Source organism: Nicrophorus vespilloides, unplaced genomic scaffold (genome assembly GCF_001412225.1).
Source record: "Nicrophorus vespilloides isolate i.1.1-1 unplaced genomic scaffold, Nicve_v1.0, whole genome shotgun sequence".
Classification (NCBI taxonomy): domain Eukaryota; kingdom Metazoa; phylum Arthropoda; class Insecta; order Coleoptera; family Silphidae; genus Nicrophorus; species Nicrophorus vespilloides.
This window is the reverse complement of record NW_017095973.1, coordinates 90,839-114,420: the sequence shown is the minus strand read 5'-3', so window position 1 is coordinate 114,420 and position 23,582 is coordinate 90,839. Positions and strand designations below refer to the sequence as shown.

The window sequence follows — 23,582 nt, the reverse complement described above, 5'->3', positions numbered from 1 at the left end:
ACGAAATCAATTCTTATCGCAATTTAATTTACAAAAATAAAAGCAATTTTTATTGGGTAATAATTTGGATGATTCTTATCTAAAACACGCAAATTATATAATTCAATCTTAACATTACTGCTCGCTACATTTAAAACCGTACACATAAATAACAAATACTTAACGGTAGTGTTTATAGATAGATAATGCCTAAGATTACGTTATTTATATCGAACTAAAATTAAATCGGGTAGATTGAAAGGAAAACAAACAAAAAAAACACACACAAATAAAACAAAGACAATAATGTAGAGGTGTATGAGTAAGTATGAGTGAGTGAAAGAGAGGATCGGGAATGTGATTTCGATAAGGATCGAGGAGGAGTGAAGTGGATGAGGTTTTAGTTCCTTATCGATGCACATTATTTTCCGTTCGTCGATTACTTCTTGAAGTTGTAGGATTCGAAGCCGTGACCCAATTGATGACCTCCGCCCAGATCCTTCCACAGGGATAAGTCGACGGATGGTAGGGATTCGCATGGTACGACGCCGTTGCTGAAGAGATGAAAGATGTGTTAATAATTGATTTTTTTGATATAAGCGTTTTTTTTTAATTACCTGTGGGAGATTCTTTCGAATCCTCTCGGTTGCATGGCTTCGATGTGATGGCCGTTGTCGCAGAGCAGACGGGAAATGCTCACTTTACGGATGGCGTTCAATTGGGATAAGGTGAATCCGTTGTTGTGTTCGCTGTGCTCGTACCAGAAACGATCACCGGCTCTGGTCCTGAAGAACTGCTCGGTCAAGATGCAGAGGAAAGTTGGACCGGCTAAAGTTCCAGGAACGTGGGCTTCCAAAGATCCACCAACGGTCAGATCGACGTCGTCGGGATCTGGGTAGAGGGCGGCCAATTTCTGCACGTTCTCCTTGGAGATGACGTCGGTGAAGTCGTCGAAGGTGTGAGCTTTGGGCAATCCGCAGAAGTGCCTCATATCATTGTAAGAAGCCAAACCGTGATCCCTGTTTCTTTGGATGTCGATGGCCTTCAAGTCGGCTCCGAACGGACGGTCTCCACGGAACAAATATTGGGTGATCTACAAAAGAAAAGTGTTAAAGCTTTGATTTTATAAAAATTATAGTTTTAATTACCTCGTTATCATGATATTGATCTACGTTTAATTCTGGTTGAGTGGCTAAACCTCTGGTCAAATCATCGAAGTTATCTTCCTCTTCAAGGATGGCAGGCCTCAAGAGCCAATCGCTCAAACGGACGTTACCGTAGCTGGAACGGTGCTCAGTGACCAAGCTAAAAAAATCAATAAATTACCAATTGAATGTTTGGTATTAACAAATTAACTTACTCTAAATGTCCGGCGATGGCCGAATGGAAGTATCTGAAAGCGGCAGTGGCGTGTTCGTTGATGATGGTCGGATCCACGTGCTCGGAGTAATCATCAACATAATTTTTGGTGTTGAAGAGAATCTTGTTCTTCAGCGAGTTGTCGGCTCCGATGAAGATTGGAAGCCATTCGTAATAGGAGATGTGTTGATGTTCGGCAATCGCGATTTTCCTTGCTTCTTGGAAGATGATCTCGTCGTCCCAATGAGGGTTCAACTTTGAGAGGACGTCGGCGATCCTGTTGTGCTCCCTCATCAAAATGGTTTGGAGGAGGGTGAGTTGAGGGTTCTGGTTGACGCGGGTGTCTCCTGCGAAGTAGCAGGCCTCTTGCGGGCTTTGAATACTGCACGAAGCGGTAGCGTTGGCGGCACGTGGCAACCATTCCTTTCCTCTCCTCACATCAACCCTCAATCTTCCACCGCGGAATTCCCTTACTTGTCTGTTCACGTCGTTGTTGTTTCCGTAGACAATGGATAAGTCCAAGAAATGGTTGACTACGGTTAACTACAAGAAGAGAAAAGAATAAATCATTAGTTTTAATCAATTGAGATTTGTATAAATTGCATTACTTGTTCGGCAGGTTCGTAGTCGCTGACGCATCTCCTGTCTCTGGTGGTGATGGTTCTCACGAAGTTCATGCATTTGGTGTTGGTTTGGGCGTGAGCTGGGTCATCCTGTGGTACGAGGATCGGGTAACAATGTTCAGGAATGTTGGCCAACTCCAAGAGTTGTCCATCATCGGTGCAACAACGAGTCTGGTGAGGTTCTGCGAATGAATTCGAACAAAAAGTAAATTTCAGTTCAAATTTGTATGTTCTTTTTATGTTACTCACGAGCTTGAGTTGAACCAGCAATCATGCTCATGTCGTGCGTGATGATCTGTCCGTACTGCATAGCGTTCAAAGTCCATTTTGGATCTTCCAAAGGAACGTCAGGGTACAACAGCAAACTGACGACGCGAGAAGGTGGAAGAGGTTTTCCAGTCTTGGATTCAGTCGGAGTGCTGAGGCCGTCTCCGTAGACTGCGGGAAGCAATCGAACGTACGGAGTTTGCGGTGTACCGAGCACCGGGTTCTTCAGATTATTGCAAGAACCGTCGTATGAACGGTACCTGGTTTTAGGGCAAGACGCTGGAGGTGTGCCGCATCCCAAAGTGATAGGATCGACGGTGGTAGCAGCTGGCGGTGCTTGCGTCGCACCAAAGTATCCGCTGCAAAAAATTAACAATTAGGATGGAAATTGCTCTTTACAAATGGGTATTTAAGTACCTGGGTGTTCCGAATGCGGGACTCTGCTGTATCGTGTTGAAATCGAAGCCTTGTCCGAAACTGGAAGGCGTCTCGTGCTGCAGGAAAACGTTGTAGTGGCCCTGTGGGTCCGCACCAACCAGCGACACCAAGACGAAGCCCAAAAACGGCAACATGACCTGGAAACACAAAGAAAGAAGTAATTAACTAATTATAGAACGCACTATAAAAAGAAAAAAAATGTAGATAAAATAAAATGGAGAGAGAGAGAATTGCAGCTATAGAATTGCGGAAAATCGATACGACGCAATTAAAAGACACTAAGTCTGCATTGCTTAATTAATGGGAATTCGGAAAATGGGAAAGTACATCTTTTTTTTTCTTCTCTGCTGATCCAGTTTCTGTTTTGCTGTCTGTTGTTGTCTTTTCCCGGAGCGGAAGATTTAGAGGTTCGATTGTTGGATAGAAAGTTGGCGTGCAAAGGAAACGTTTTTCTTGCATTCGTTACGTAAATATGGTCCACGTATGAAAACGAAATGTTGATCCGTATTTTGTTTTCCTGTCTACATCTCGTATAGACCGGAAGACTTCTATTGTCTTAGTTTTGGTTTCTTTATTACCCTTTTTTTTTAATTGTGGCTCATTGTTCCACAGGTTTGGAAAACAAATAGTTCCAAAAAAAAAATTGATGGAAACTTTCACTCAATAATTGGATACATTTCCATATTGCATTTAGCACAATCGAAGAAACTATCACAATGTTGTTCTTAGTGTACTTTCATCATTCAGAAATTTATTGATAAATTATGAATATTTTTTGATTGCCACAATTTATCATAACCAATTTTTTTAATAATTTTTATTAATCTCTGTAATTATTGTGAGACTACCAAAAGTTTGACAACTTATATAGTCCGTTTTATATGAATATTAATTGAGAATTCACATAATCTCAATAGCAATAAAATCAAATTGTAACGTTTCTTTGACATTTTGTTCCCTCATTTAAAAAATAGCAAACAACGTATAAATAAACCTCAGTATAAATTAGATAATGTCCACTGAAGGAATATGGAATAAAAACTGACATAAAGTTGACGGAAAGAAAACGGCGGGAAAATCAAACAGTAACGTTTCTTTTATGACACTTTGTTCATAGACACACAAATTCATTTAGAAAATAACAAACTTTGATTTATTTTTTTTATAATGACTGAAATTGCGAGAATATCAAACTTTTCATAATAAAAAAATAGGTAATGTCCACTAAAGGAATATGAGATGAAAACTGTCATAAACTCAACAGAAATAAAACGACAGTAAAATAAAATAGTAACGTTTCTTTTATCACATTTTCTTCATAGAGAAACAAATTCGTTTAAAAAATAACAAATTTTAGTTTATTTATTTATAATGACTGAAATTGTGAGAATATTAAACTTGTCATAATAAATAATTAGGTAATGTTCACTAAAGGAATATGAGATAAAAACTAACATAAACTCATCAGAAAAAAAATGACAGTAAAATAAAATAGTAACGTTTCTTTTATGACATTTTCTTCATAGAGAAACAAATTCATTTAAAAATAACAAACTTTGGTTTATTTTTTTTATAATGACTGAAATTGCGAGAATATCAAACTTTTCATAATAAAAAAAATAGGCAATGTCCACTAAAAGAATATGAAATAAAAACTAACATAAACTTAACAGAAAGAAAATGACACTAAAATCAAATAGTAACGTTTCTTTTATGACATTTTGTTGAAATATAAAATATGTCTTAAAAATGTGTATAATGTTAGAAAAAATGAATAATTCATTTAGCATAAGTTATTCGGTCGTGGTTCCATCGTGTTACACTAATTAATAATAATAATTAAAAAAAAAAGTGTGTACAAAAAAAAAGTTACACATTTGAAAGGTGCGGATGGTTGGATAACTTTCACCCGACAAAATTATTCGAATATTATGATTATTATTAATTCACCTACAAATTAGCAATAAATTAAATGCATATACAATAATAACAACGAAATAAAAAAAACTATTAATGTAGGAGCAAATGTATGTTAGTAAAGCGAACTTTCATTGGAAATCCTCGCGCATAATTTAATCGTTTCCTTCTCCACGCGCGTTTATCTAAGTCGAAAATTTGCTCCATCTCTCGTTATCTCAATGAACTGTCTACAAACGCAGACAAACAAAGCATTTCAATTACTTATCCGATTGCATTAATTACAGCAATTGCTACTGCGTTTGAAGAAATGGATAATTACAAAATTCGTTCAGTGAGTCATTCATTAATCGGAGATTTATGCTAATCATTTTGAAAGTTTAAACGGAAACGTGAATAATCTCTGTTTTGTTTTACAGTTCAAGTTTGTTCTTTGTATACGCGCAAATGATGCAACTTTATCTTAAAAGTTTATAAAAGAAAATGCATGTGTTTTCATTTCCATTTTTAAAAATAATTCATTTCCCATTGCAAACGCACAACTTTCACAAAACTTATTATCTAGATCAGTGTTTCTCAAATGCTAACAATTTATTTTACAATCACTTGATGATGACAGCTGTCATTTTGTGACAGCTGTCATCGTGTGTGTGACAGCTGTCATTTTTTGAACACGATCCAATTATGGTTAAAAAATCAATTAAAAACTAATTAGTTTTATATAACAACAAAAAAAATCAAAATTGTTTAAGCTAAAACAATGGTTTCTCTAAATTTCTCTTTGAGCAACTAATTATAAACATATAATGGAAAACTTTAATTAATTCCAAAATCGATTCCTCTTATTATATTTTTTTTATGTTTCACTTCGTCAGATGGACTTTCTACCGGTTTATTGTTACTAATAAATAAATTTGCACGCAATATTTAATAAAAAGCGTAAAATCTGCATCTAGGCTCAGACAAAGGTGAGATAATTGTGTTAATATCGCATTGTTCTCAACGTTCTACCTCTTACTAAACACCTCTGCAGAAAAAAAAACACCTCATAGTTACATCATTCGACCAACATACTTTGTTTACACATCAGGCAGAATGCGTTTAATTCCTTATTTATTTTTTATTTTCACTTCTGTCTATACTATTTTTTTTCCCATCATCAATTGTATCTTCGATCAAGTAAAAAGTGATGTTTTGTAAATCAAATTTTCTTATTCAATATTTCATCAATTCAATTTGTAAACATTATTTTTAGAATATAATTAAGTGAAAATTATTGGAAATAATGGATTTTGAAAGGAAATTTTCATCTTCAATTCCATTTGGTAAACTGATATTGATTAAGTGTTAATTATTGAAGATTGGAAATGATTGAATCGTCAAGGACTTTGAAAACCAGAAGTCTCATTGCACATAATTGAAGAATGTTATAATTATAGTTCTTGTACAATTCCATTGGTTATTCATCATTGTCATGGTAATTATTTATTTATTTAATTATAAAAAATGATATATATTATAATAATCGAAGTAATTTTCAATTCTGAACGTTTTTTTAGATTTGAACACAAAAAATAATGTAATTGAATTATCAAGGTCTAACCAGAAAATTTGTTTTTGATGAAACCAAAAATTTTTCTCTAGTATTTTCATTTACAAAAATATTTCTTAGACAGTGAAGAATCTTCTTAGATTTTAGAATTATCTCGAAGTTTGTGTCAAATAATTATCGTTGTCAAGGTGATAATTTAAAGTTTTTACATAGCAACAATAAACTGAGGTTAATTTTTGTTTATTAGTAAAAAAAAGGATTATTCTCATAGCCTTGTATTAAAATAAAATATGATTTCATAAGTGCTACTGGAATTTAACAGAAAATTTAAAAGTCCTTGTCGTAAATGAATTTGAAAGGTTTTTAATGAATCGACATATTATATTCAATGAATTCCTCTTTTTTTTTTGTATATCACAAATTTCTATTTGAAGAGTATTTGAATGGTCAAGGCGATTGGAGGCAATCTAATTGCGAATCGAATTCCTTCTTCACGCCCACAAGAGATTCATTGTGAACGACAATTGCAGCTGCAGGAGCGTTCGATGAATGGTCTTGCGCGAACGTTGATCAACAACAATAACAACAACAAAAGTGGCAGCGCGGTGGCAGCATAATTCACACCTTGTTGGTATTTAATTACAATGAATTAGAAACTCATTGCTTTAACGATCTGCGGAGCTTCAACAGAGCGCGATTAAGATCGATAAACACGCGATTGAATGAATCGATGGTCACGTTACGCAATTGGGGATATGCATCTTCTGGTATTACATATGGAACTTTTAAGGTCGTTTCTTCTATTATTTTTTACCTGTATGTAAAGAACTTTTAAAACTTATTTATTCAGTTACAAACGTTATAATTATTGAAGTTTTCTGCTTTGAAAATAAAATATTTGTTAATTGAGACCTAGAACACTACCTTGTGGAACTTCTGTTGAAATAGTCGTGAATTTAACTCGAATATTTAAAAAAATCATCAATAATAAATTTATATTTTTATTGGAACGTTTCTGATGGTGTTACTGGTCGTTTCTTCGCATTTTTAGCAGTAGCTGAAGAAGCATTGAAATCTTATTTATTTCTTCACTCTTGATTGAATGAATCTCAGGTTCGATGGTCACGTTACGCAATTGGGGAAATGCATCTTCTGGTATTACAGATGGAACTTTTAAGGTCGTTTAGAAAACTCATGTATTTATTTCATTACTGATGCATCAGTTAAGGTGGTTTCTTCTAGTTTTTTTTACCAGTATGTAAAGAAGCTTTTAAAAAGTATTTATTCAGGTACAAATTGTTATAATCATATAAGTTTTTCTGCTTTGAAAATAAAATATTTGTTAATTGAGACCTAGAACACTACCCTGTGGAACTGCTGTTGACATAGTCGTGAATTTAAAATAAACATCAACAAGAAATTTATATATTTATTGGAGCGTTTCTGCTGACCAGAAATCTTATTTATTTCTTCACTCGTGATTGAATGAATCTCGGGATCGATGGTCACGTTACGCAATTAGGAAACGCATCTTCTGACTTCACCAGTGCAAGTTTTAAGGTCGTTTCTTTGCATTATTACCTGTAGCAAAAGAAGCGTACAAAACTTATTTAGTTGTGCCATTACTGATGCTCCATTTAAGGTCGTTTCTTCTATATTTTAACAGTAGTATCAGTCGTTTCTTTACATTACTGCAAGTAGCAAAAGAAGTATAGAAAACTTATTTACTTATGCCATTACTAATGCGTCATTTCAAGTCGTTTCTTCCTTTCTTTTACCGGTAGAAAAAGAAGTATACAATAGCCTTGTTAATTAAGACCTAGAACACTCCCTTGTGGAACTGCTGCTGCTACAACAATAATCATCAATTTAACACGAATATAAAAAGTTTCATCAACAAGAAATTTGAATATGAACAAAATTGACATATTTATTGAAATGCTTGATAATAAATATGCGTTTCGTAAGCGAAAAACTGTAATTTCGTTGCGATATATATCAATAATTTCCACGGAATGCTTGAAGCAAAATTGGAGCGCGCCACCGCTCATTTAGTGTGTTTGTGTAACCGTTTCGACATTGGTCATTCATTCCCATAGAGATTTTCCCGTGGACAGAGAGGCGAAAATGTTACATAAGTATAGTTGCGGCGATTGAAAATTATATATATAAAAAAAAAGAAAACATGAATTAAAATCCGAGTTTACTGTTTGTCGACTTCTGCAATTTATTTATATGCGGTCCAGTTTCCGAGCGCTTGCAAAACGCAAATCGCCGCCTCCAAACATATTGTATATATGTAAACGCGTTATAAAACGATTCGATCAATGTTGGTTGCATAATCGATTAAAATAAACAAAATGACAAAAGAAATCGTCGCCTATGTGGATTAGTAGGGAATGAAGGTACACCTGTTTGCAAGGTGATTTCGACAAAGGTAGTCTTAATTAGTGTTTAGCTGCATTTTGTAGCAGCAACAGGTAATTAGTAAAGGTAGTACGTGTTAAGCCGGGATTCCGTTTACTTCGTCGAATCGTTTGGACGTATGAGGTGCGTGCGAAACAATGGCGAATTGCAATTTCATCCAAGATTGATGCGCGATTAATACGTACGTGTCGAACGATCTCCGAGAATTCGAGTAACAAGAGAAAAACTGCATCGGCTTTTATGTGGTTTTATACGAATAAAGTATTCGAATTATCCGGTGCAATAATCTCTAAATTACAAATTTATTGTTGATCGATCATCGATTTATCTAATCTAAGTTTCACGTATGTTTTACAAATGTTATTTAATCTCAATTTTAAACAAAAATCACATACAAATTAATTTGATGATATAACTTTTAAAAGTTACAATAAAAGTTGTCATCATCAATATTTCTTCTATTTTATGTTTACATCATAGGTTTTGCAATCTTTCAGTAATTTACATATAATCTGCCTTAAGTAAACTTTAATAGCTTGAATTACTTTGTAACTAGTATTAGCAATAAAGAGTCGTAATAATTTCTTACGAATTCAATTATGTTTAATTAAATATAGAAATTACGTAAGAAAATTAAATCAGAATGTATTTTTTAGTCCAATATTTGGAATTATTTTTTTTCCCTGTAGCTAAACTCATACATTATGATTATTTTGTGAAAAAAATACACCTCGCATAGTGCGGGTAATTGGTAAACATTGCGAAAAACCGGACTATTCGAGGAACTAGAAATAACGTAGACTTAACTGTATAGAAGAAAAACACTCATCATTTAATTATAAATATATTTATGCTTACTAATTTTGAAGAATTTATTGAATCTGCACTGAACGAAACCGCACTATGCGAGGTCATGAATGCATGAATTGATTACTATAATTAATAAATCACTTCAATTATATACAAAAATGGTGCAATTAATAAACAAAGTCTTGAATCAATCTTCAAATTAATAATTTTCTACAAATTTTATAGTTTGTTTTTTTTTTGTTTATTAACCTTTGAAATTATGAAATATTAATTTCATGCATTGAAAGATTTACAAATCAAACTTAAATTATTTATGGAATTCTAAACTATTTACTTAATGCATGAATAATGTAAAGATAATACTGCATTATTGGATGATGTCAAAATTAATTAGATTTTATCAATCAAACTTGCATAATTACATGCATTAAATTGATTAGTATTTGAAGAGATGTATTGGTTAATTCGTATTCGCTTGAAATATAACAGCGTAATATGCAATAAGTCAAAAGTTAGATCATGTTAGAATCGAGACAAAGTATCTAATTAAATATGATTGCATAGGTAGTTTAATATCGGAGTCGGTGAGGTGTAAAAATGTAGTTCGCATTTCAGATGAATATGCATTACTAAATCGCACTTGAACATTTACTTGATTGCACGCGCGACAATTTTTCCAATTTCATGTCCTGATAAATCCGAAGGACCAATAACTGATATATTATATATCCAAGGATGCCGGTGGATACATTAGGAAACAATTCGAATTTCCCGCCTATCAATTAGCAAAACTCTCGCTTGCGTAAGGCGAGGGGAATCCCATAAGGAAGTCAGCTCCATTCATTATTCTAATGAGTGGAACGTGATGAGGTTTTCCTCTGGTCTTTGCTCCAGATTTCGAGTAAATAAATAAAGGTTTCCTCGTGCATACCTGAACGAACGTTCAAACAACACTGCGAACGCGGATAGAGATCCTTTCACTTCAATAGCACGCAAATTATTTTGTAACCCGACATACATGTAACCATTTATGTTTGTTTTTTTTATTTCATTTTCCTTCGAGACGCTCGAAAATTATTACGGTTCCACCAGTCTCTTAGTATTATATCCATTTAAGGTTCTGCATGTAAAATAACCGATTGAGTTCATGGCGAAATCGAAAAGGTTTTCATTTATTTAAGTTTCTGTTTTTTTTGCTTCTTATATTGATTGATTCCAATTATTTCGTTTCGTAATAACGGATGTAACGCTCGCAAATCGCAGTAGACATTGGTAAACAAAGCGATGTGTCAATTGAGTGAGTATTTTATGACACCTTGAACCTTGCGCAAACTTTGCATACCACCGTCAACCCACCTTCACTTCGTCGAGCTTTCCGTGTCTGTTGTAGTCTCATTTATTACCTACATATATATTTTTTTTTGTAAACTATAATTTTTGCGCAATGCTCGACAAACGACGGAATGGACAATTAGAGACAATGGGTGAGCCCGTTGCGAACGGCCAAATTGGTATGGGGAAACGTTGAATTGGAATAATTGGCGATCAAGTGCACTAGGCCAAGCACGGCTCTGGATCTGTGTGTTTCCTTTTCGCTTGATATTGGCACGAGGTTACGCAGACGTTGCGTAAACTCAGATTTTTCTTATTGGCTGCATTTTATTCTTTCAGGATCGTTTCATGATTAATCAATTATTATGAACAATAATAATTCTATTATATAGACTATAGACATGTCAGTAATTCGATTAAACAGATTTACTGATATGTCTATAGTCTATTATAACATATGTCATAAATAGTTGTCAAATATATCAACAACTTTTGTTGTTGTCATGGTAACATTTATATTTGTCTCATGTACTGTGAATGTAGATTATATTGTTTTAGTGTAATTTAATGATTAATCAATTATTATCAACAATTATTGAATCGAATTACAACAAATAAACAAACAAACGTTATTACCTTTAAATAAACGTCTACAGTTTGACATATGTCATAAAGAACTGTCAAACATATCAACAGCCATTGATTGTCATGGTGACATTTGTAAATATCACATACTCTGTTGTAATGGCTTCATTCCATTATTTCAGGTTCATTTAAAAAATGTTTAAAAATTGATGAAAATTTATACATTTTTTTTCAGTACAATTTTATGGACAATTTACTCATTTATAGATAAATTAAACCAGATTTTTAATTAATCTTTGATAAGTTTCATTCGTTTTAAATCAATATTTAACACTTTTAATGATGACGAATGGTTTCACAATACAATGCAAATCGATGAAACTGGTTCGGTACGATTTCAGCAATTAAAATGTTTTTTTAGCACATACAACTTTTACCCGTATCAATGACGTGCCATATCTGAAGAAAGCTGATTTACTTCGTCTCGTCGTTTTTGTTCTCGACCATTCAATGGAATTGAATATAAAGAGAACACAGACAATCGGTCAATGAATAAATCAGCAATTAAAAGTGAATTCGATTGAAATATTTGTATGGAAATATGGAAATTCTCACCTTTCTATGTTATTGATATTGATTGATTTCTTTCTACTGTTAATTAATCATATAAATGAATTTACTAATTACAATTTGATCATTGTATAAATGAATTCGTTTATGTACTTACATTTTATTCTAATATACATGTTTTTATTAATAAATTATAAAATTACTAGTTATTACTTTTTTATAACATTTAGTAAATTAGTCTAAGAGAATTGAGACTTAATTCATATAAATAAACAAATGACATATGTCATTTATGACATATGTCAATAACTATCAGATAGATCAATAACTATTGGCTGTCATGATAACATTTATATTACGTCACTTTTTCAAGTTGTCAATCGCAATATCATTATAGGTTACGTCATATAATTAAAATCTATTTTCTAACAAATATTCAGTAAATATTCTCGATGTGGACAATTAAACAATAATTACTACAGAAACTTCAAAAATTAACTTTAAATTATTACTAAGATTATTTAATCAAATTATTGAATTATTTAATGTTGTCCATGAAGTGTGATTGACATTTGTCACAAATAACTGTCAAATATATGTCAATATCTATTGGTTGTTACTTCACTTTTTTCTAAGTTATCAAACATTATAGGTTAGGTTAGATAATAACTAGAGAAAATTTAAGAAGTAAATTTATACATGTTTTGATAACATTGCCAACAGTAATTAAAAAGAACCTTAAAAAGATTAAAGTGAAACCAGGTCAAAGTATTTATACGCAAATTACGCAACTCTTTAGTTGTTTTATATATACATTTTCTTTAATTTCGGATATCAAGACTAGTATTCTGCAAACGGAAATTTCCATTTCGAACGAGTAATTGTCTTTCGATTATTTTCGGATCGAAGAACAAAAAAAACATAACACTCTATCTTGGAATATAATTACATACAAACAAAAAAAACGTAGTTGTCTTCCGAGTAAGACTAATACTAAAAATCAATTTTGGACTTGACGCCAAAACTGGTTTTTCTAGCGTTTCAAAGCTGAAGAAAATGTACGAAATAATTGCGGTCATTATCTACGAAGAAATTGCGCGCATTGCGAGATCCGTAATTGGAGGATCCTGAAAAATGCCTTTCTACAGTAATGAGTTTATGAACGAAATACTAATCCATTTTAGATTTAGTATTTTAACAGATTTTTTTTTGGACAAAAATATCTTAACTCAAAATGTTAAATCTTTGTCTAAAATTTGTCCACTAAATTGTCAATCCTTTAAGATTAGGTTAATTTGAAGAACTTAATTGAAATTAATTGTAATTAAAATTGACATATGTCATAAATAACTGTCAAATAAATCTGTTAATTGTCACATGTGCTTTGAATGCAAATTAGGTTAAGTTTCGTTACGTCACTTTTTGAGTAAGTTGTCAAGAAATAACGCGCATTAAAATTAATTAATCTCTTGTTCATTATTACATAAAACTTTAATAAAATAATTAATTAAGGAAATACATATCTAAGTACTAATTAACTTAATTGCGTCGTAAAATGTGAAGAAGCTATTCAAAAATTTGAACATTAAATGCAACTAATTTCGTTCTTTTTTTTTTGTTTACTTAGTTCACTTTCCCATTCATATAATGTTTATTAGCTTTCCAGTATGCAAAAGAGTTGTGGGAATTGAGGAAACTAAATTTTCATTGGAAATATCATGAATTTAAAAATAATCTTTAATTTATAACTACTTTTAATGTATTTACGTAACTTTTCTTCATCTTTTCGTTACTGTTATATAACTTTGATTAAAATTTTAGAAAAATTGACAATTTATGACATTTTTTTAAATAACCTAACAAAATGCAATATTTTCAATTCAAATTACAAAAACAAAAATTTAAAATTTTCATTGAAATTTTTTCTTGTTTTCATAGATAATTTGTTGTTATACATTGAAATTATTTCCATTTTGTTAATGACATTCAGATCTACATTATTTTCGTAAAGTTCAATGTTGTATTTTTCCACTCTTAAATGCGTAATTACAGTAAAATCTACATACCAATTATTTCCAATTGGAAAATGTTGAGAAATTGTTAAAGAATTTCTGCTCGATTTTAATGATTCAATAATTTAAAAAAAAATACCGTTAGAAGATCATAAAACTTTACAGACGCATTAATTAAATCACAACGTGATTAAAGATGAATAATGTAAAAAAAATAATTGTGAATCAATTAACCTCCGAATTCCATCAAGTTCGTGGTAACATATGGCTCGATTTCACATCAAAACAGGATGCATTCGCAATAATTAAAAAAAAAACTAGTTTTTTTAGTTGTTATGTTGTTATGACAACAAAAATTTCTCCAAACGTAAATTTGCATTTGAAAATGAACATATAGCTATAAAAATGCAAATTCTTGAGATACTCGACACTCGAAGATCTAGTTTCACTCATATTATTTTATTAAGTATACTTACTGAATGCGCTTAAGTATTTCGTGCTTGATTTAATCGTAAAGAGAAAACAGAATTATTAATAAACAAAATATTTTTTTTTAGTTCTAACTTCAATATTTTTTAGAACAGCGTTTCTCAACCTTGCAAATTTGATTGTAGTTGTACTGGGAACCAATTGTTAAGGGTATTTTGACAGTTTCTCGCTTTCACAGAAGGTGACAGCTGTCGGTTAAACAATTGACGCGTTTGTCAACCTTGCATATTTGTTTGAAGTTGTTGTGCGAAGCAATTGTTAAAGGTATGTTTGACATTTCCTCGCTTTGAAAGAAGGTGACAGCTGTCATTAAAAAAACGACGCGTTTCTCAACCTTGCATATTTGCTTGAAATTGTACTACAACCCAACTTTTAACGGTATTTTGACAGTACCTCGGTTTGACAGAAGGTGACAGCTGTCATTAGAAAAATTGACGCGACTTAATTTTGGATTCTCATATTAATAAGAAATATGAAACATTCATAATTTCTTTATACAAATTACGTTTTTCTTATTTAAAAGTAAATCAAGTGCGAATTTGCGTTTAACGAAATGAAAGTATCGAAACAACAAATCCTTTCCATTTGACCACAAAATCAGCGGAACAAGTTTTTATTTTATCGTCGATCAATCGATTTCTAAATTAATTGCAATAATTAATACGGTTTGCTTGAATTAACAATGATATAAGCATAATTTATCGAGATTTTATTCAAATGAACAACAACAAAAAATCATCAATCAACAAATAGAAAATTAGTAAATATTTATTTTAATCAGACATTAATTTAAATAAATTATTTGTTTTTAAACAATTTAATATAATTAGCAATAATTTATTGGTATTAATTTATTAATAAATTTTGCAAAAAAACATTGAAAAAAAAATACGTTTTTTTTTATAATAAATTGCTAAGAATTAAATATATTTTAATCTACATTTTTGGAATGTAAGAAAATGATCATGAAATGAAAGTTTTTTGATGTTGAAATATTTGTTTGTATTAATTATTTGATATTATTAATTATCGATAATTTCTATGAAAAAATGTAAAGAAACTGCATATATTTTTTATATTTTTTCAATGCTTTCTAATTAATGCAGAAATCGAATGTGTACGAATGTTTGGGTCATTGGTAAAAGAAAACACATATCTTTCATAAATACTACATTGGATATAATATGATGAAATCAGTTGATTTTAATTAGATTTGAATGCATGTTTGCACATATTCTGATATGCAATTCGATTTATAAATCAGCAATTCAGTATTTGCAAATCACACATAAACAAATTAAATATATAAAAATAAATATGAAATTGCATTTGCAATGATAAATTGATGATAAATATACAGATTTTTATAGCTTCAAAAGTGTTAAGTAAAAAATCATTGCTACAAATCCTAAGAACTTTAATTTTCAATACAGATTTGTATAACTTCAAGAGTTGTAAGTAAAAAATCATTGTTACAAATCCTAAGAACTTTAATTTTCAATACAGATTTTATAGCTTCAAAGGTTGTAAGTAAAATAACAAGAAAACTGCATTGCTTGAAATCCTAATAACATTAATTTTCAATACAGATTTTATAGCTTAAAAAGTTGCAAATAATCAAGTAATATTACGTAAAGCATCTTTTTTTTTTCTAATAAGAACGAGAGAATTGAACATATTTCTTAATAATTATTTGTACTTTATGGTTATTAAAACTAATAAAAGATTTCTCTTAATCCAAATATAGATATTTATTGAATATAAGAATATTTCAGTTAAATAAAAGAAGAAGAAAAAAACAGTTTAATTAGATCCATTAAGTTTTCAATAAATAGGTAATACACGTTTTCTCTCCATAAGGATTTCTAAATCGTTTATAAAGAAAGAAACAAGTAAAATTAATAATAAAAGAATTTTTCTTCAATTGATTTATTAGTTCATTTATTTCTATTTCGGAAAACCGATTGAAATTAAGCGGAAATCAGTTTTCCTTTTGCGGCTTTCGGTTGAAGAAGAAGGAGCCTTCTTTTGCGGCCGCGCATTTCACGCTCCGCCGCAACAACAATAATAACAGGTAAGTTTATAAAAATAATTGCGTAATTTGAAGCGGCGCGTGGCCTTCTCACTTACTAATTGCGAAAGTAAATGACCGATTCAATTTGCGACTAATTACGATTTGTTTACTGACAAAATAACTCATATTGTAAATTGCGGTTTCGATTAGTCCGGATTCACTTTGTTCGGTTTCAAAAAGTCCGTTTACCCGCACTATGCCTAAACCTCGCATAGTGCGGACAAACTCAAAAATATAAATAAGTTTATGAGTCTAAAATTGATTTTTTTTTACATATTATATAAAATAGTTCAAATTGTGTAGTATTCTTGATAATTTTGTTCATTTTTTTTTTACAAATGACGAATATAAATTTATGGAAATGTAAACGTATATTTTTCCAATAAAAATTTCGTAACAATTAGAAAATTTTGTTACGCAAAGTGAAAAGAATCATCAAAGAATCTCAACATAACAAACAATAATTTATATGGTCGATAGATAATTGAAATAAAAACTTTCTAAAAAAAAATTATGCAAATATATCTACTACTAATTGCACTTATTCATTAAAGTCTAATAAGAAACATGATTAATATTTAAACTACAACTAATTAATTATTGATTAAATTAACACAACTTAATTAATTACTTTACTTGATTAGTTAAAGATTATTTACAATAGAAACAAAAGTAATTAAAACCAGTTTTTTTTATAAATTAGATTATTTTGTAAGTTAAATATTATGTAAATTCAGTCCATTAACGGAATGAAGCCACTTAAATCAATGCATTTACGTGCGTTTTGAATGAAAGGAAAAAAAAGATGTTTGAATCCCGATTTTGCTCGTGTTTTGTGTGTATATGTTAAGTGCGAATGGCGAAATTATTACACTTTCCTTTCGCAACTACATATTTTCTATCTGCGTATCTCATTTTGCATAAGATACGTAAACTCGTTTAAATTTTTGAATTGAAACCGTTTATACTTTGTAGTTATATTTTACATTTACAACGATCTTTCACCTACATTGAAAACACGATCACCGCAAACTAATTATTAACCTCGCATTTTCAAATTATGCAAAAATTTCTAATTAATTTCACCCATAAACGAATCATTTATAAAAACTAATTTTTGTTGATAAACAAATTTGATAATTGAAATTTCAATAATTCTATCAAATAAACCCATATTACTATGGAAATCGTAATAAAACAAAATTTGTTATGTTTGTATTTATCCAATTGGCTGATTTTTTTTATGTGACAGCAACAAGTTTGATTTTGATATGAATTGAAATGTCTATGATTCTATCAATAAAACTCATGTAACCATGGTAATCTTAATTAAACAATTCCTACTATATCATTATAAAATGTTATCTTGGACAGCAGCTAATTAACAAAGGCGATAACAAGGATCTATTTTTAAGTGTATGAATGAACACCTTTGAACACGTTAATTACCGATGCAGACTGTTATAATTTATGGTTATTTGCGCAAATCATTTCGGTTCGTTAAATCCTGTTTGCACTTGAAAAAAGAGGACGAAAATCCATCAATAAAATCCTTGTGAAAACAACATGTTTATCTCACATTTAAATATATTTATTGATCTGATCATATTTCACGTATGAATATATATAAAATAAATAACATTCGCTTTAAATTACTTTTGGTGGTAACTCTTTGCGGACATGCGGCGGATATTTATGCCATACTAACTTTTACTTCTGAAGTCATCTTATCAAAATACGCAATAATATAATTTCGGTTTATTAAATTCCGTTTACACCTGAAATGCATCAATAAAATCCTTGTTAAAAAAAACATGTTTTTTTTTACATTTATATATTTATATTGATGTTAACACTTTACGGACATGCGGCGGATATTTCTGCTATATTGACTTTAGTGCTGAAGACTCAACATAACAAGACAACAACATAATAATAATAGCATTTGCAGTTGCTTTTATATGCAATTGAAAATTCGACCTTGAAAAACGATCCATTAAATAAATTAACATTGATTCATCCGCTTGTTAACGTTTTATTAACAAGTAATTTTTTTAACTATTACGTACTTTAAAACCATTTGATCATAGGAAACTCTCATACTCTTCAGCACTTTATATTTTTCTGCTATTGTTGTTCAATTGAAGCTAATTGTCACAAAATACGAGATTTACGTTTTTTTTAAGTAACTGCAACTAATTGCCGAACAATTGCGAGAATTGCTAAATCTGTTGGAATTGGGTAGGAAAATGCGACGTAATCCCGTCAATTAGCTTAGAGCTTTCTGTAATATGCTTGAAAAGTAGTTATTAACCTTTAACTCTGTAAGAGTTTTGTAGGAGCATTTTTATTTTTCTCGGACTTGGTTTATGATGAAACTAAGATCATTATGTCTATGATCTATTCGAAAATTATTTTCTGTGAATTTTCTTCATTTTTTTTATACTGTTGTTGTTAATTACCAATAATTATTAATGGAACTAAAATTAATAACTAATGCAAAAATTTCAATTTTTTTCATATTTCAATGATTGGTAACAAATTTTCTTTTTTTTTTGTAATTACAAAAATATACACTTGTTTTCTTGAAACAATACACTTAGAACAATACACGAAATCGTAATTTCTATTGCTTTTGAAACAAATTGGCTTAAGTAAACAATGAAAGTTTAAAAAAAATTGAAAAGTTTCGCACGTCAATATTTACCAATTTCAGTAATTGAATTGACAATATTTCATTCATTTGTCCAGATTCAATTGGCTTAGAAAAATAATGTAAATTGTTACTTTTTACGTTTTTGTGACCCAAGAATTGAAATATTTTTAAATAATTAAAAAACTGCGATAAATTTTTGATAAAAAAAAAATATTCATTAAGAAAACGTGAGCATTTCCAGTTTCAAATTCTATTTTTATAATTGATAAAATTTCAATATTTCTAAATAATCAAACATTTTATATAATCTTTTTTTTTGTTAGAAAAGTTGGCTTTGGAAAAAAAAGCAATTACTTTTGACGTTTACGAATTAGTAAATTCTATTCTGATAATTAATATTTCTTCAATATTTTGGATAATTTTAGGAAAGTTGGCTTTGGAAAACAATTTTAATTTACTTTTGACGTTTGACGAACAAAAATGTCTGTCAATAAGTGAAAAATCGCGTTGTAAGTTTGCAGATGTATAAAAAAGACTCACCAAAAATTTAAGAATTTCCGGTTAAATTCCAAAGAAACTGGAGATATATCTTCGGCCTCCGTGCAGAACTGAGCTACGAATTCCCTCGTCCAAAGACAGTATACAATATATATATATACAAAAAAATATGTATATTTTTGGGGGAATTTGCGGAGCGGCACAGCACACGACTGAAGACTGTGCGTGGAGCGTACCCCGTCTTATAAGTCTCGGCTATCGGCGAGAAAGAGAAAGTCCAATTAACCTGAGGCTTCAACCTGCAGCAGCAGCAACAGCAGCAACGACACCCGATGTCGCTCAGGATTTTCGGGAGACGCATCCGCCGGAAAAACCCTCCGCCATTAAGGTCACTTCCAGAGCCGCCCGGCTTTTGTTGTCTTTTACGAAAAGCGCAATTAGTCTTCATTTCTCTACAAAACAATGGAACAACAAACAATATACGTAAGTGAGTTTTGAAACTATGTTCTAATTGTCGCAATCTCTTTGGTCCGCATCCGAAGGTCGTCGCAAGAGTTCCTTCTATTTTCTTTTCTTTTTTGGTAATTTGTATCTGTCTCACTCACAACTAGACCAATTATCGTTATACACACAAACACACTCACGTTTTTAGTTCTTGTTTTTGTTGTCTGTCTCTCTCACTTTTTCTATTAATTTACGAAATCGCTTCTCTTGTTATTACTAATTCTTTTTTAAATTTTCTGTCTCTTTCACTATTTTAGAAATTTCCGAACCTGACAAGTTACTACACCACGCACACATTTCACACTCGTTATGTCCGCAATTATTATTAGATAATTATTATATTATCCACATCTTTATACTGGTTTTCAAAATCATGTTACAAATTTCCTTATTAAATCACAAATTGTTAACAAAATCTGTATGTATTATACATCAAAATATTCATTATCTTTCAAAATATATTAATGAAATTAATATTTAAGTTATACATAATTCCTCTGACTAAAAGGCTCGTAAAATGAAACTCGTAAATTTTTTCTAATATTCATCACATAATTCACAAATTATTAAGTAATTCAAAAACTTAATTAATCTAAATATACAGTAATACCTCAATCAGTGCGGATTTACTTTGAAAGTTTCAAAACAATTGTAAAAGGGTCGTAAAATGAAACTCGTAAATGTTTGCTAATATTTATCATATAATTCACAAATTATTAGGTAATTCAAAAACTTAATTAATCTAAATATACAGTAATACCTCGATCAGTGCGGATTCGCTTTGTTTCAAAACAAAAGAAATTCTAATTGAGAAATGTCTCTTTTTGTACGGATTATTTTTAATAACTCGAATAGTCCGGTTTTAAAGATATATTAACGATAGCGATTATTATTTTATTTACTTCCTCAATTAGTCCGGTTTCAAACAGTCCGGGTTATTGTTTCATTTTTGAATTAATATTTATAGAAAATATTACCGAATATCCGAATTTAACATAAAAGTTATGCATAATATTTCAGTTGATAAATACAAATTGTTCCAGATTTTATATCTCGACGTTATCAAACTTGACATAATTGCAAAATAAATGAATCAAAACGAACGATTCAGTTCACTTTTTTATTCATACAAAATTACTGACGTACTTCAATATTTTCAGAATATTTCATTAGATTCGTAAGTTGATAATTAAAACTTGAAATAATAATTGTAGAAATTGCAGTTTCCATTTGGAAATTGTAGCTTTTTTATTTTATTAATTGATTTATTTATTTATCTTCTAGACTAAATGATTACTCAATAATTGTAAAATAATTTTCCAAAAGACACAAATGATCGTGCAAATTTGATCAGCCTGTAACGTTCCGTCATCGACGCAATGACCCAGAAACATAGATGACGCCACCCGTGTTTTTCTTTTAATCCAAATATTACACGCAGTGGTGAATTTGATCATTAAGTCAATGAGGCAGTGCCTAGGGGTCCTCAAGCCAAGACATATTCCTAGCGTCGTAACAAAAGCGCAGAGGACAAATGCGCGTATACAAAAGCGCGCAATGAAACAAACACGTCAAATGCACGAGAATTTGTATGTATTTAAAAAAACAAATCCTACCTAGCTGTGAGTAACCTAAGGTACTGGAGTGAATATGAAAAGACCTATATCACCAAATTATTTGTCTCTATTTTTAATATACAATACATCCAAAACCAACCTCCCCTGAACCTAAGGCAGTGAACGGAACGTGTTGCGTGCATTTGTTTTACTGCGCGCTTATGTTATTGCGCGTTTTTGTCCTATGCGCTTTTGTCGGATCACCCAGTTTCCTATAGTGTTTTAACTCTTTGAGAAGCGGTGGTACACAAAATGTACCACCTCTTGAACTTTGTCCTGAGTGCTTTTGTCACTCAGGTTCCAATAATGTTTTAATACAATTTGTCTAGGGTAACAATTATCCTTAATCCGCTCGTAATAAATGAAACTAACGTAATCGAGGTGACATCTAAACAATTGCATAAGCCTCATTAATTTCTTAAATACTATACTCGTACATAACTGGTAAACAGTTATATTGGATGAGTCATCGTATTTGTTAACTATTTTTGGTACATTATGAATTAACTACAAAATATTGATAAACGACTATGGGGTGCCAACTATCCTTAGTCTGATTACACGGCCAGAAATAAACTGTTTTCGTTCAAACCACGATAAAACAATAATAGCAAATACACTGCGGTCATTATTTGTTGTTTATTTTTCCTCGAGTCATTATTAAACAGCGAACCGAAAAACAGCGTCTGACAGCGAATGATTTAAGAAAGTGTCGATGCGAATTCCTGATCTCGTTTTTTATTGCTATTTTTAATAAACGAACGGTTACGTAAGCGCAAGCAGTCAGACGAAAATCCGAAATGAGTGTAAGTTTTTTTTTCCGAATCAAATATATAAATATATATTTTTTTTAAATATATAAATTAACTTTGATTTTTATTTCTAACTAATCATTCGAGCGTCGCACATGCAGGAATGTTACGTAAATTGTAACGCCAATTCCAATTGCACCTGATTCCTTCTAATTCGATTCGTTATTCGGTTGTTTGTTTGTTGAAAGCAATTTGTTTGCAATTCGATTGTGTAAAATGAATTGAGAAGAAAAAAAAACAGAAAGGTGTGACACGAAATAAGAAATAAATCCTTTTTTACGAATGGCCAATTTGTTTAATTACTGTAATCAAACTAATTAATGAATTATTTTGCTTGAGAAAAAAAAACTAATTTTAATTGTTTTTATAATTACAGTTGAAATTTATAAGAAAGCAATTAACAATAATCGTATTTGCATAATTGCAATGAATTAATGCAGTCGTTGAACTTGAGTTAAGAGACAAGTTTGGGTGCAAATTAATACAGATGGCGTAAATTGTTTTCTTTTTTCAAACTGGTGGCCCGCGGGCCGCATCCAGCCCGTGAAGAAATTTTAATGGCCCGCGAATACATTTCCATTGTTTCAAAACCTATATTTGAGTTTGAAAGTAATTCAAGAAAATGATACATCAACAACTTGAGACTTCACTTGATGTGTAACACAAAATATTGATACAAGCTAGACAAACCACGTTTTAATTATTTGCTGCATTTATAATTAAATTCGGAAGTGAACTTTCTTCCTAGTTTATTCTCTATAAGAAGTTTAAAAAAGACAATATTTTCTTTTATTTCCTAAAAATAATCGTTAATATGCACTCGTTTCGTTGAAATTGAAAGCGTTAAGTATAGGGAACTGATTGATATTAACTGCTCTGTCTGGTATTCAAAAACAACGAACTTTGTCTCTTTTAATCAGTTTGATGTAGGAAAATCCGCGCAATTAAATAATTGTAGACTTTCATTAAAAAGAGACGAGGAAATCTCGGAATGAGAATTAGTGGGACACTCGCGTGCCGATGTCTGTCCGCATCACGTACACTTTGCTATGTAAATAGGTG

At 30.8% G+C, this 23,582-nt stretch overlaps 1 protein-coding gene across 1 annotated transcript; it reads right to left on the bottom strand.

Moving 5' to 3' along the window:
* Nucleotides 1-22: 22 nt before the first annotated feature.
* On the bottom strand, nt 23-19,803 carry LOC108569026 (peroxidase). Its single transcript, XM_017930406.1, has 8 exons — nt 19,631-19,803; nt 2,646-2,803; nt 2,211-2,587; nt 1,947-2,143; nt 1,340-1,881; nt 1,128-1,284; nt 597-1,072; nt 23-533 (listed from the first exon to the last, which is right to left on the bottom strand). The coding sequence occupies exons 2-8, from the start codon at nt 2,798-2,800 to the stop codon at nt 419-421; spliced, it is 2,019 nt and encodes a 672-aa protein (XP_017785895.1). The 5' UTR covers nt 2,801-2,803; nt 19,631-19,803; the 3' UTR covers nt 23-418.
* Between the last annotated feature and the right edge of the window lie 3,779 nt (nt 19,804-23,582).

Bases quoted from the DNA above. Each gene is read 5' to 3' on its own strand.
- LOC108569026 (XM_017930406.1), bottom strand. From the start codon at position 2,800: ATGTTGCCGTTTTTGGGCTTCGTCTTGGTGTCGCTGGTTGGTGCGGAC. The intron at 2,588-2,645 runs GTACTTAAATAC...AATTTTTTGCAG, and splicing joins CCCGCATTCGGAACACCCAG to CGGATACTTTGGTGCGACGC. The intron at 1,285-1,339 runs GTAAGTTAATTT...TGATTTTTTTAG, and splicing joins GCCATCGCCGGACATTTAGA to CTTGGTCACTGAGCACCGTT.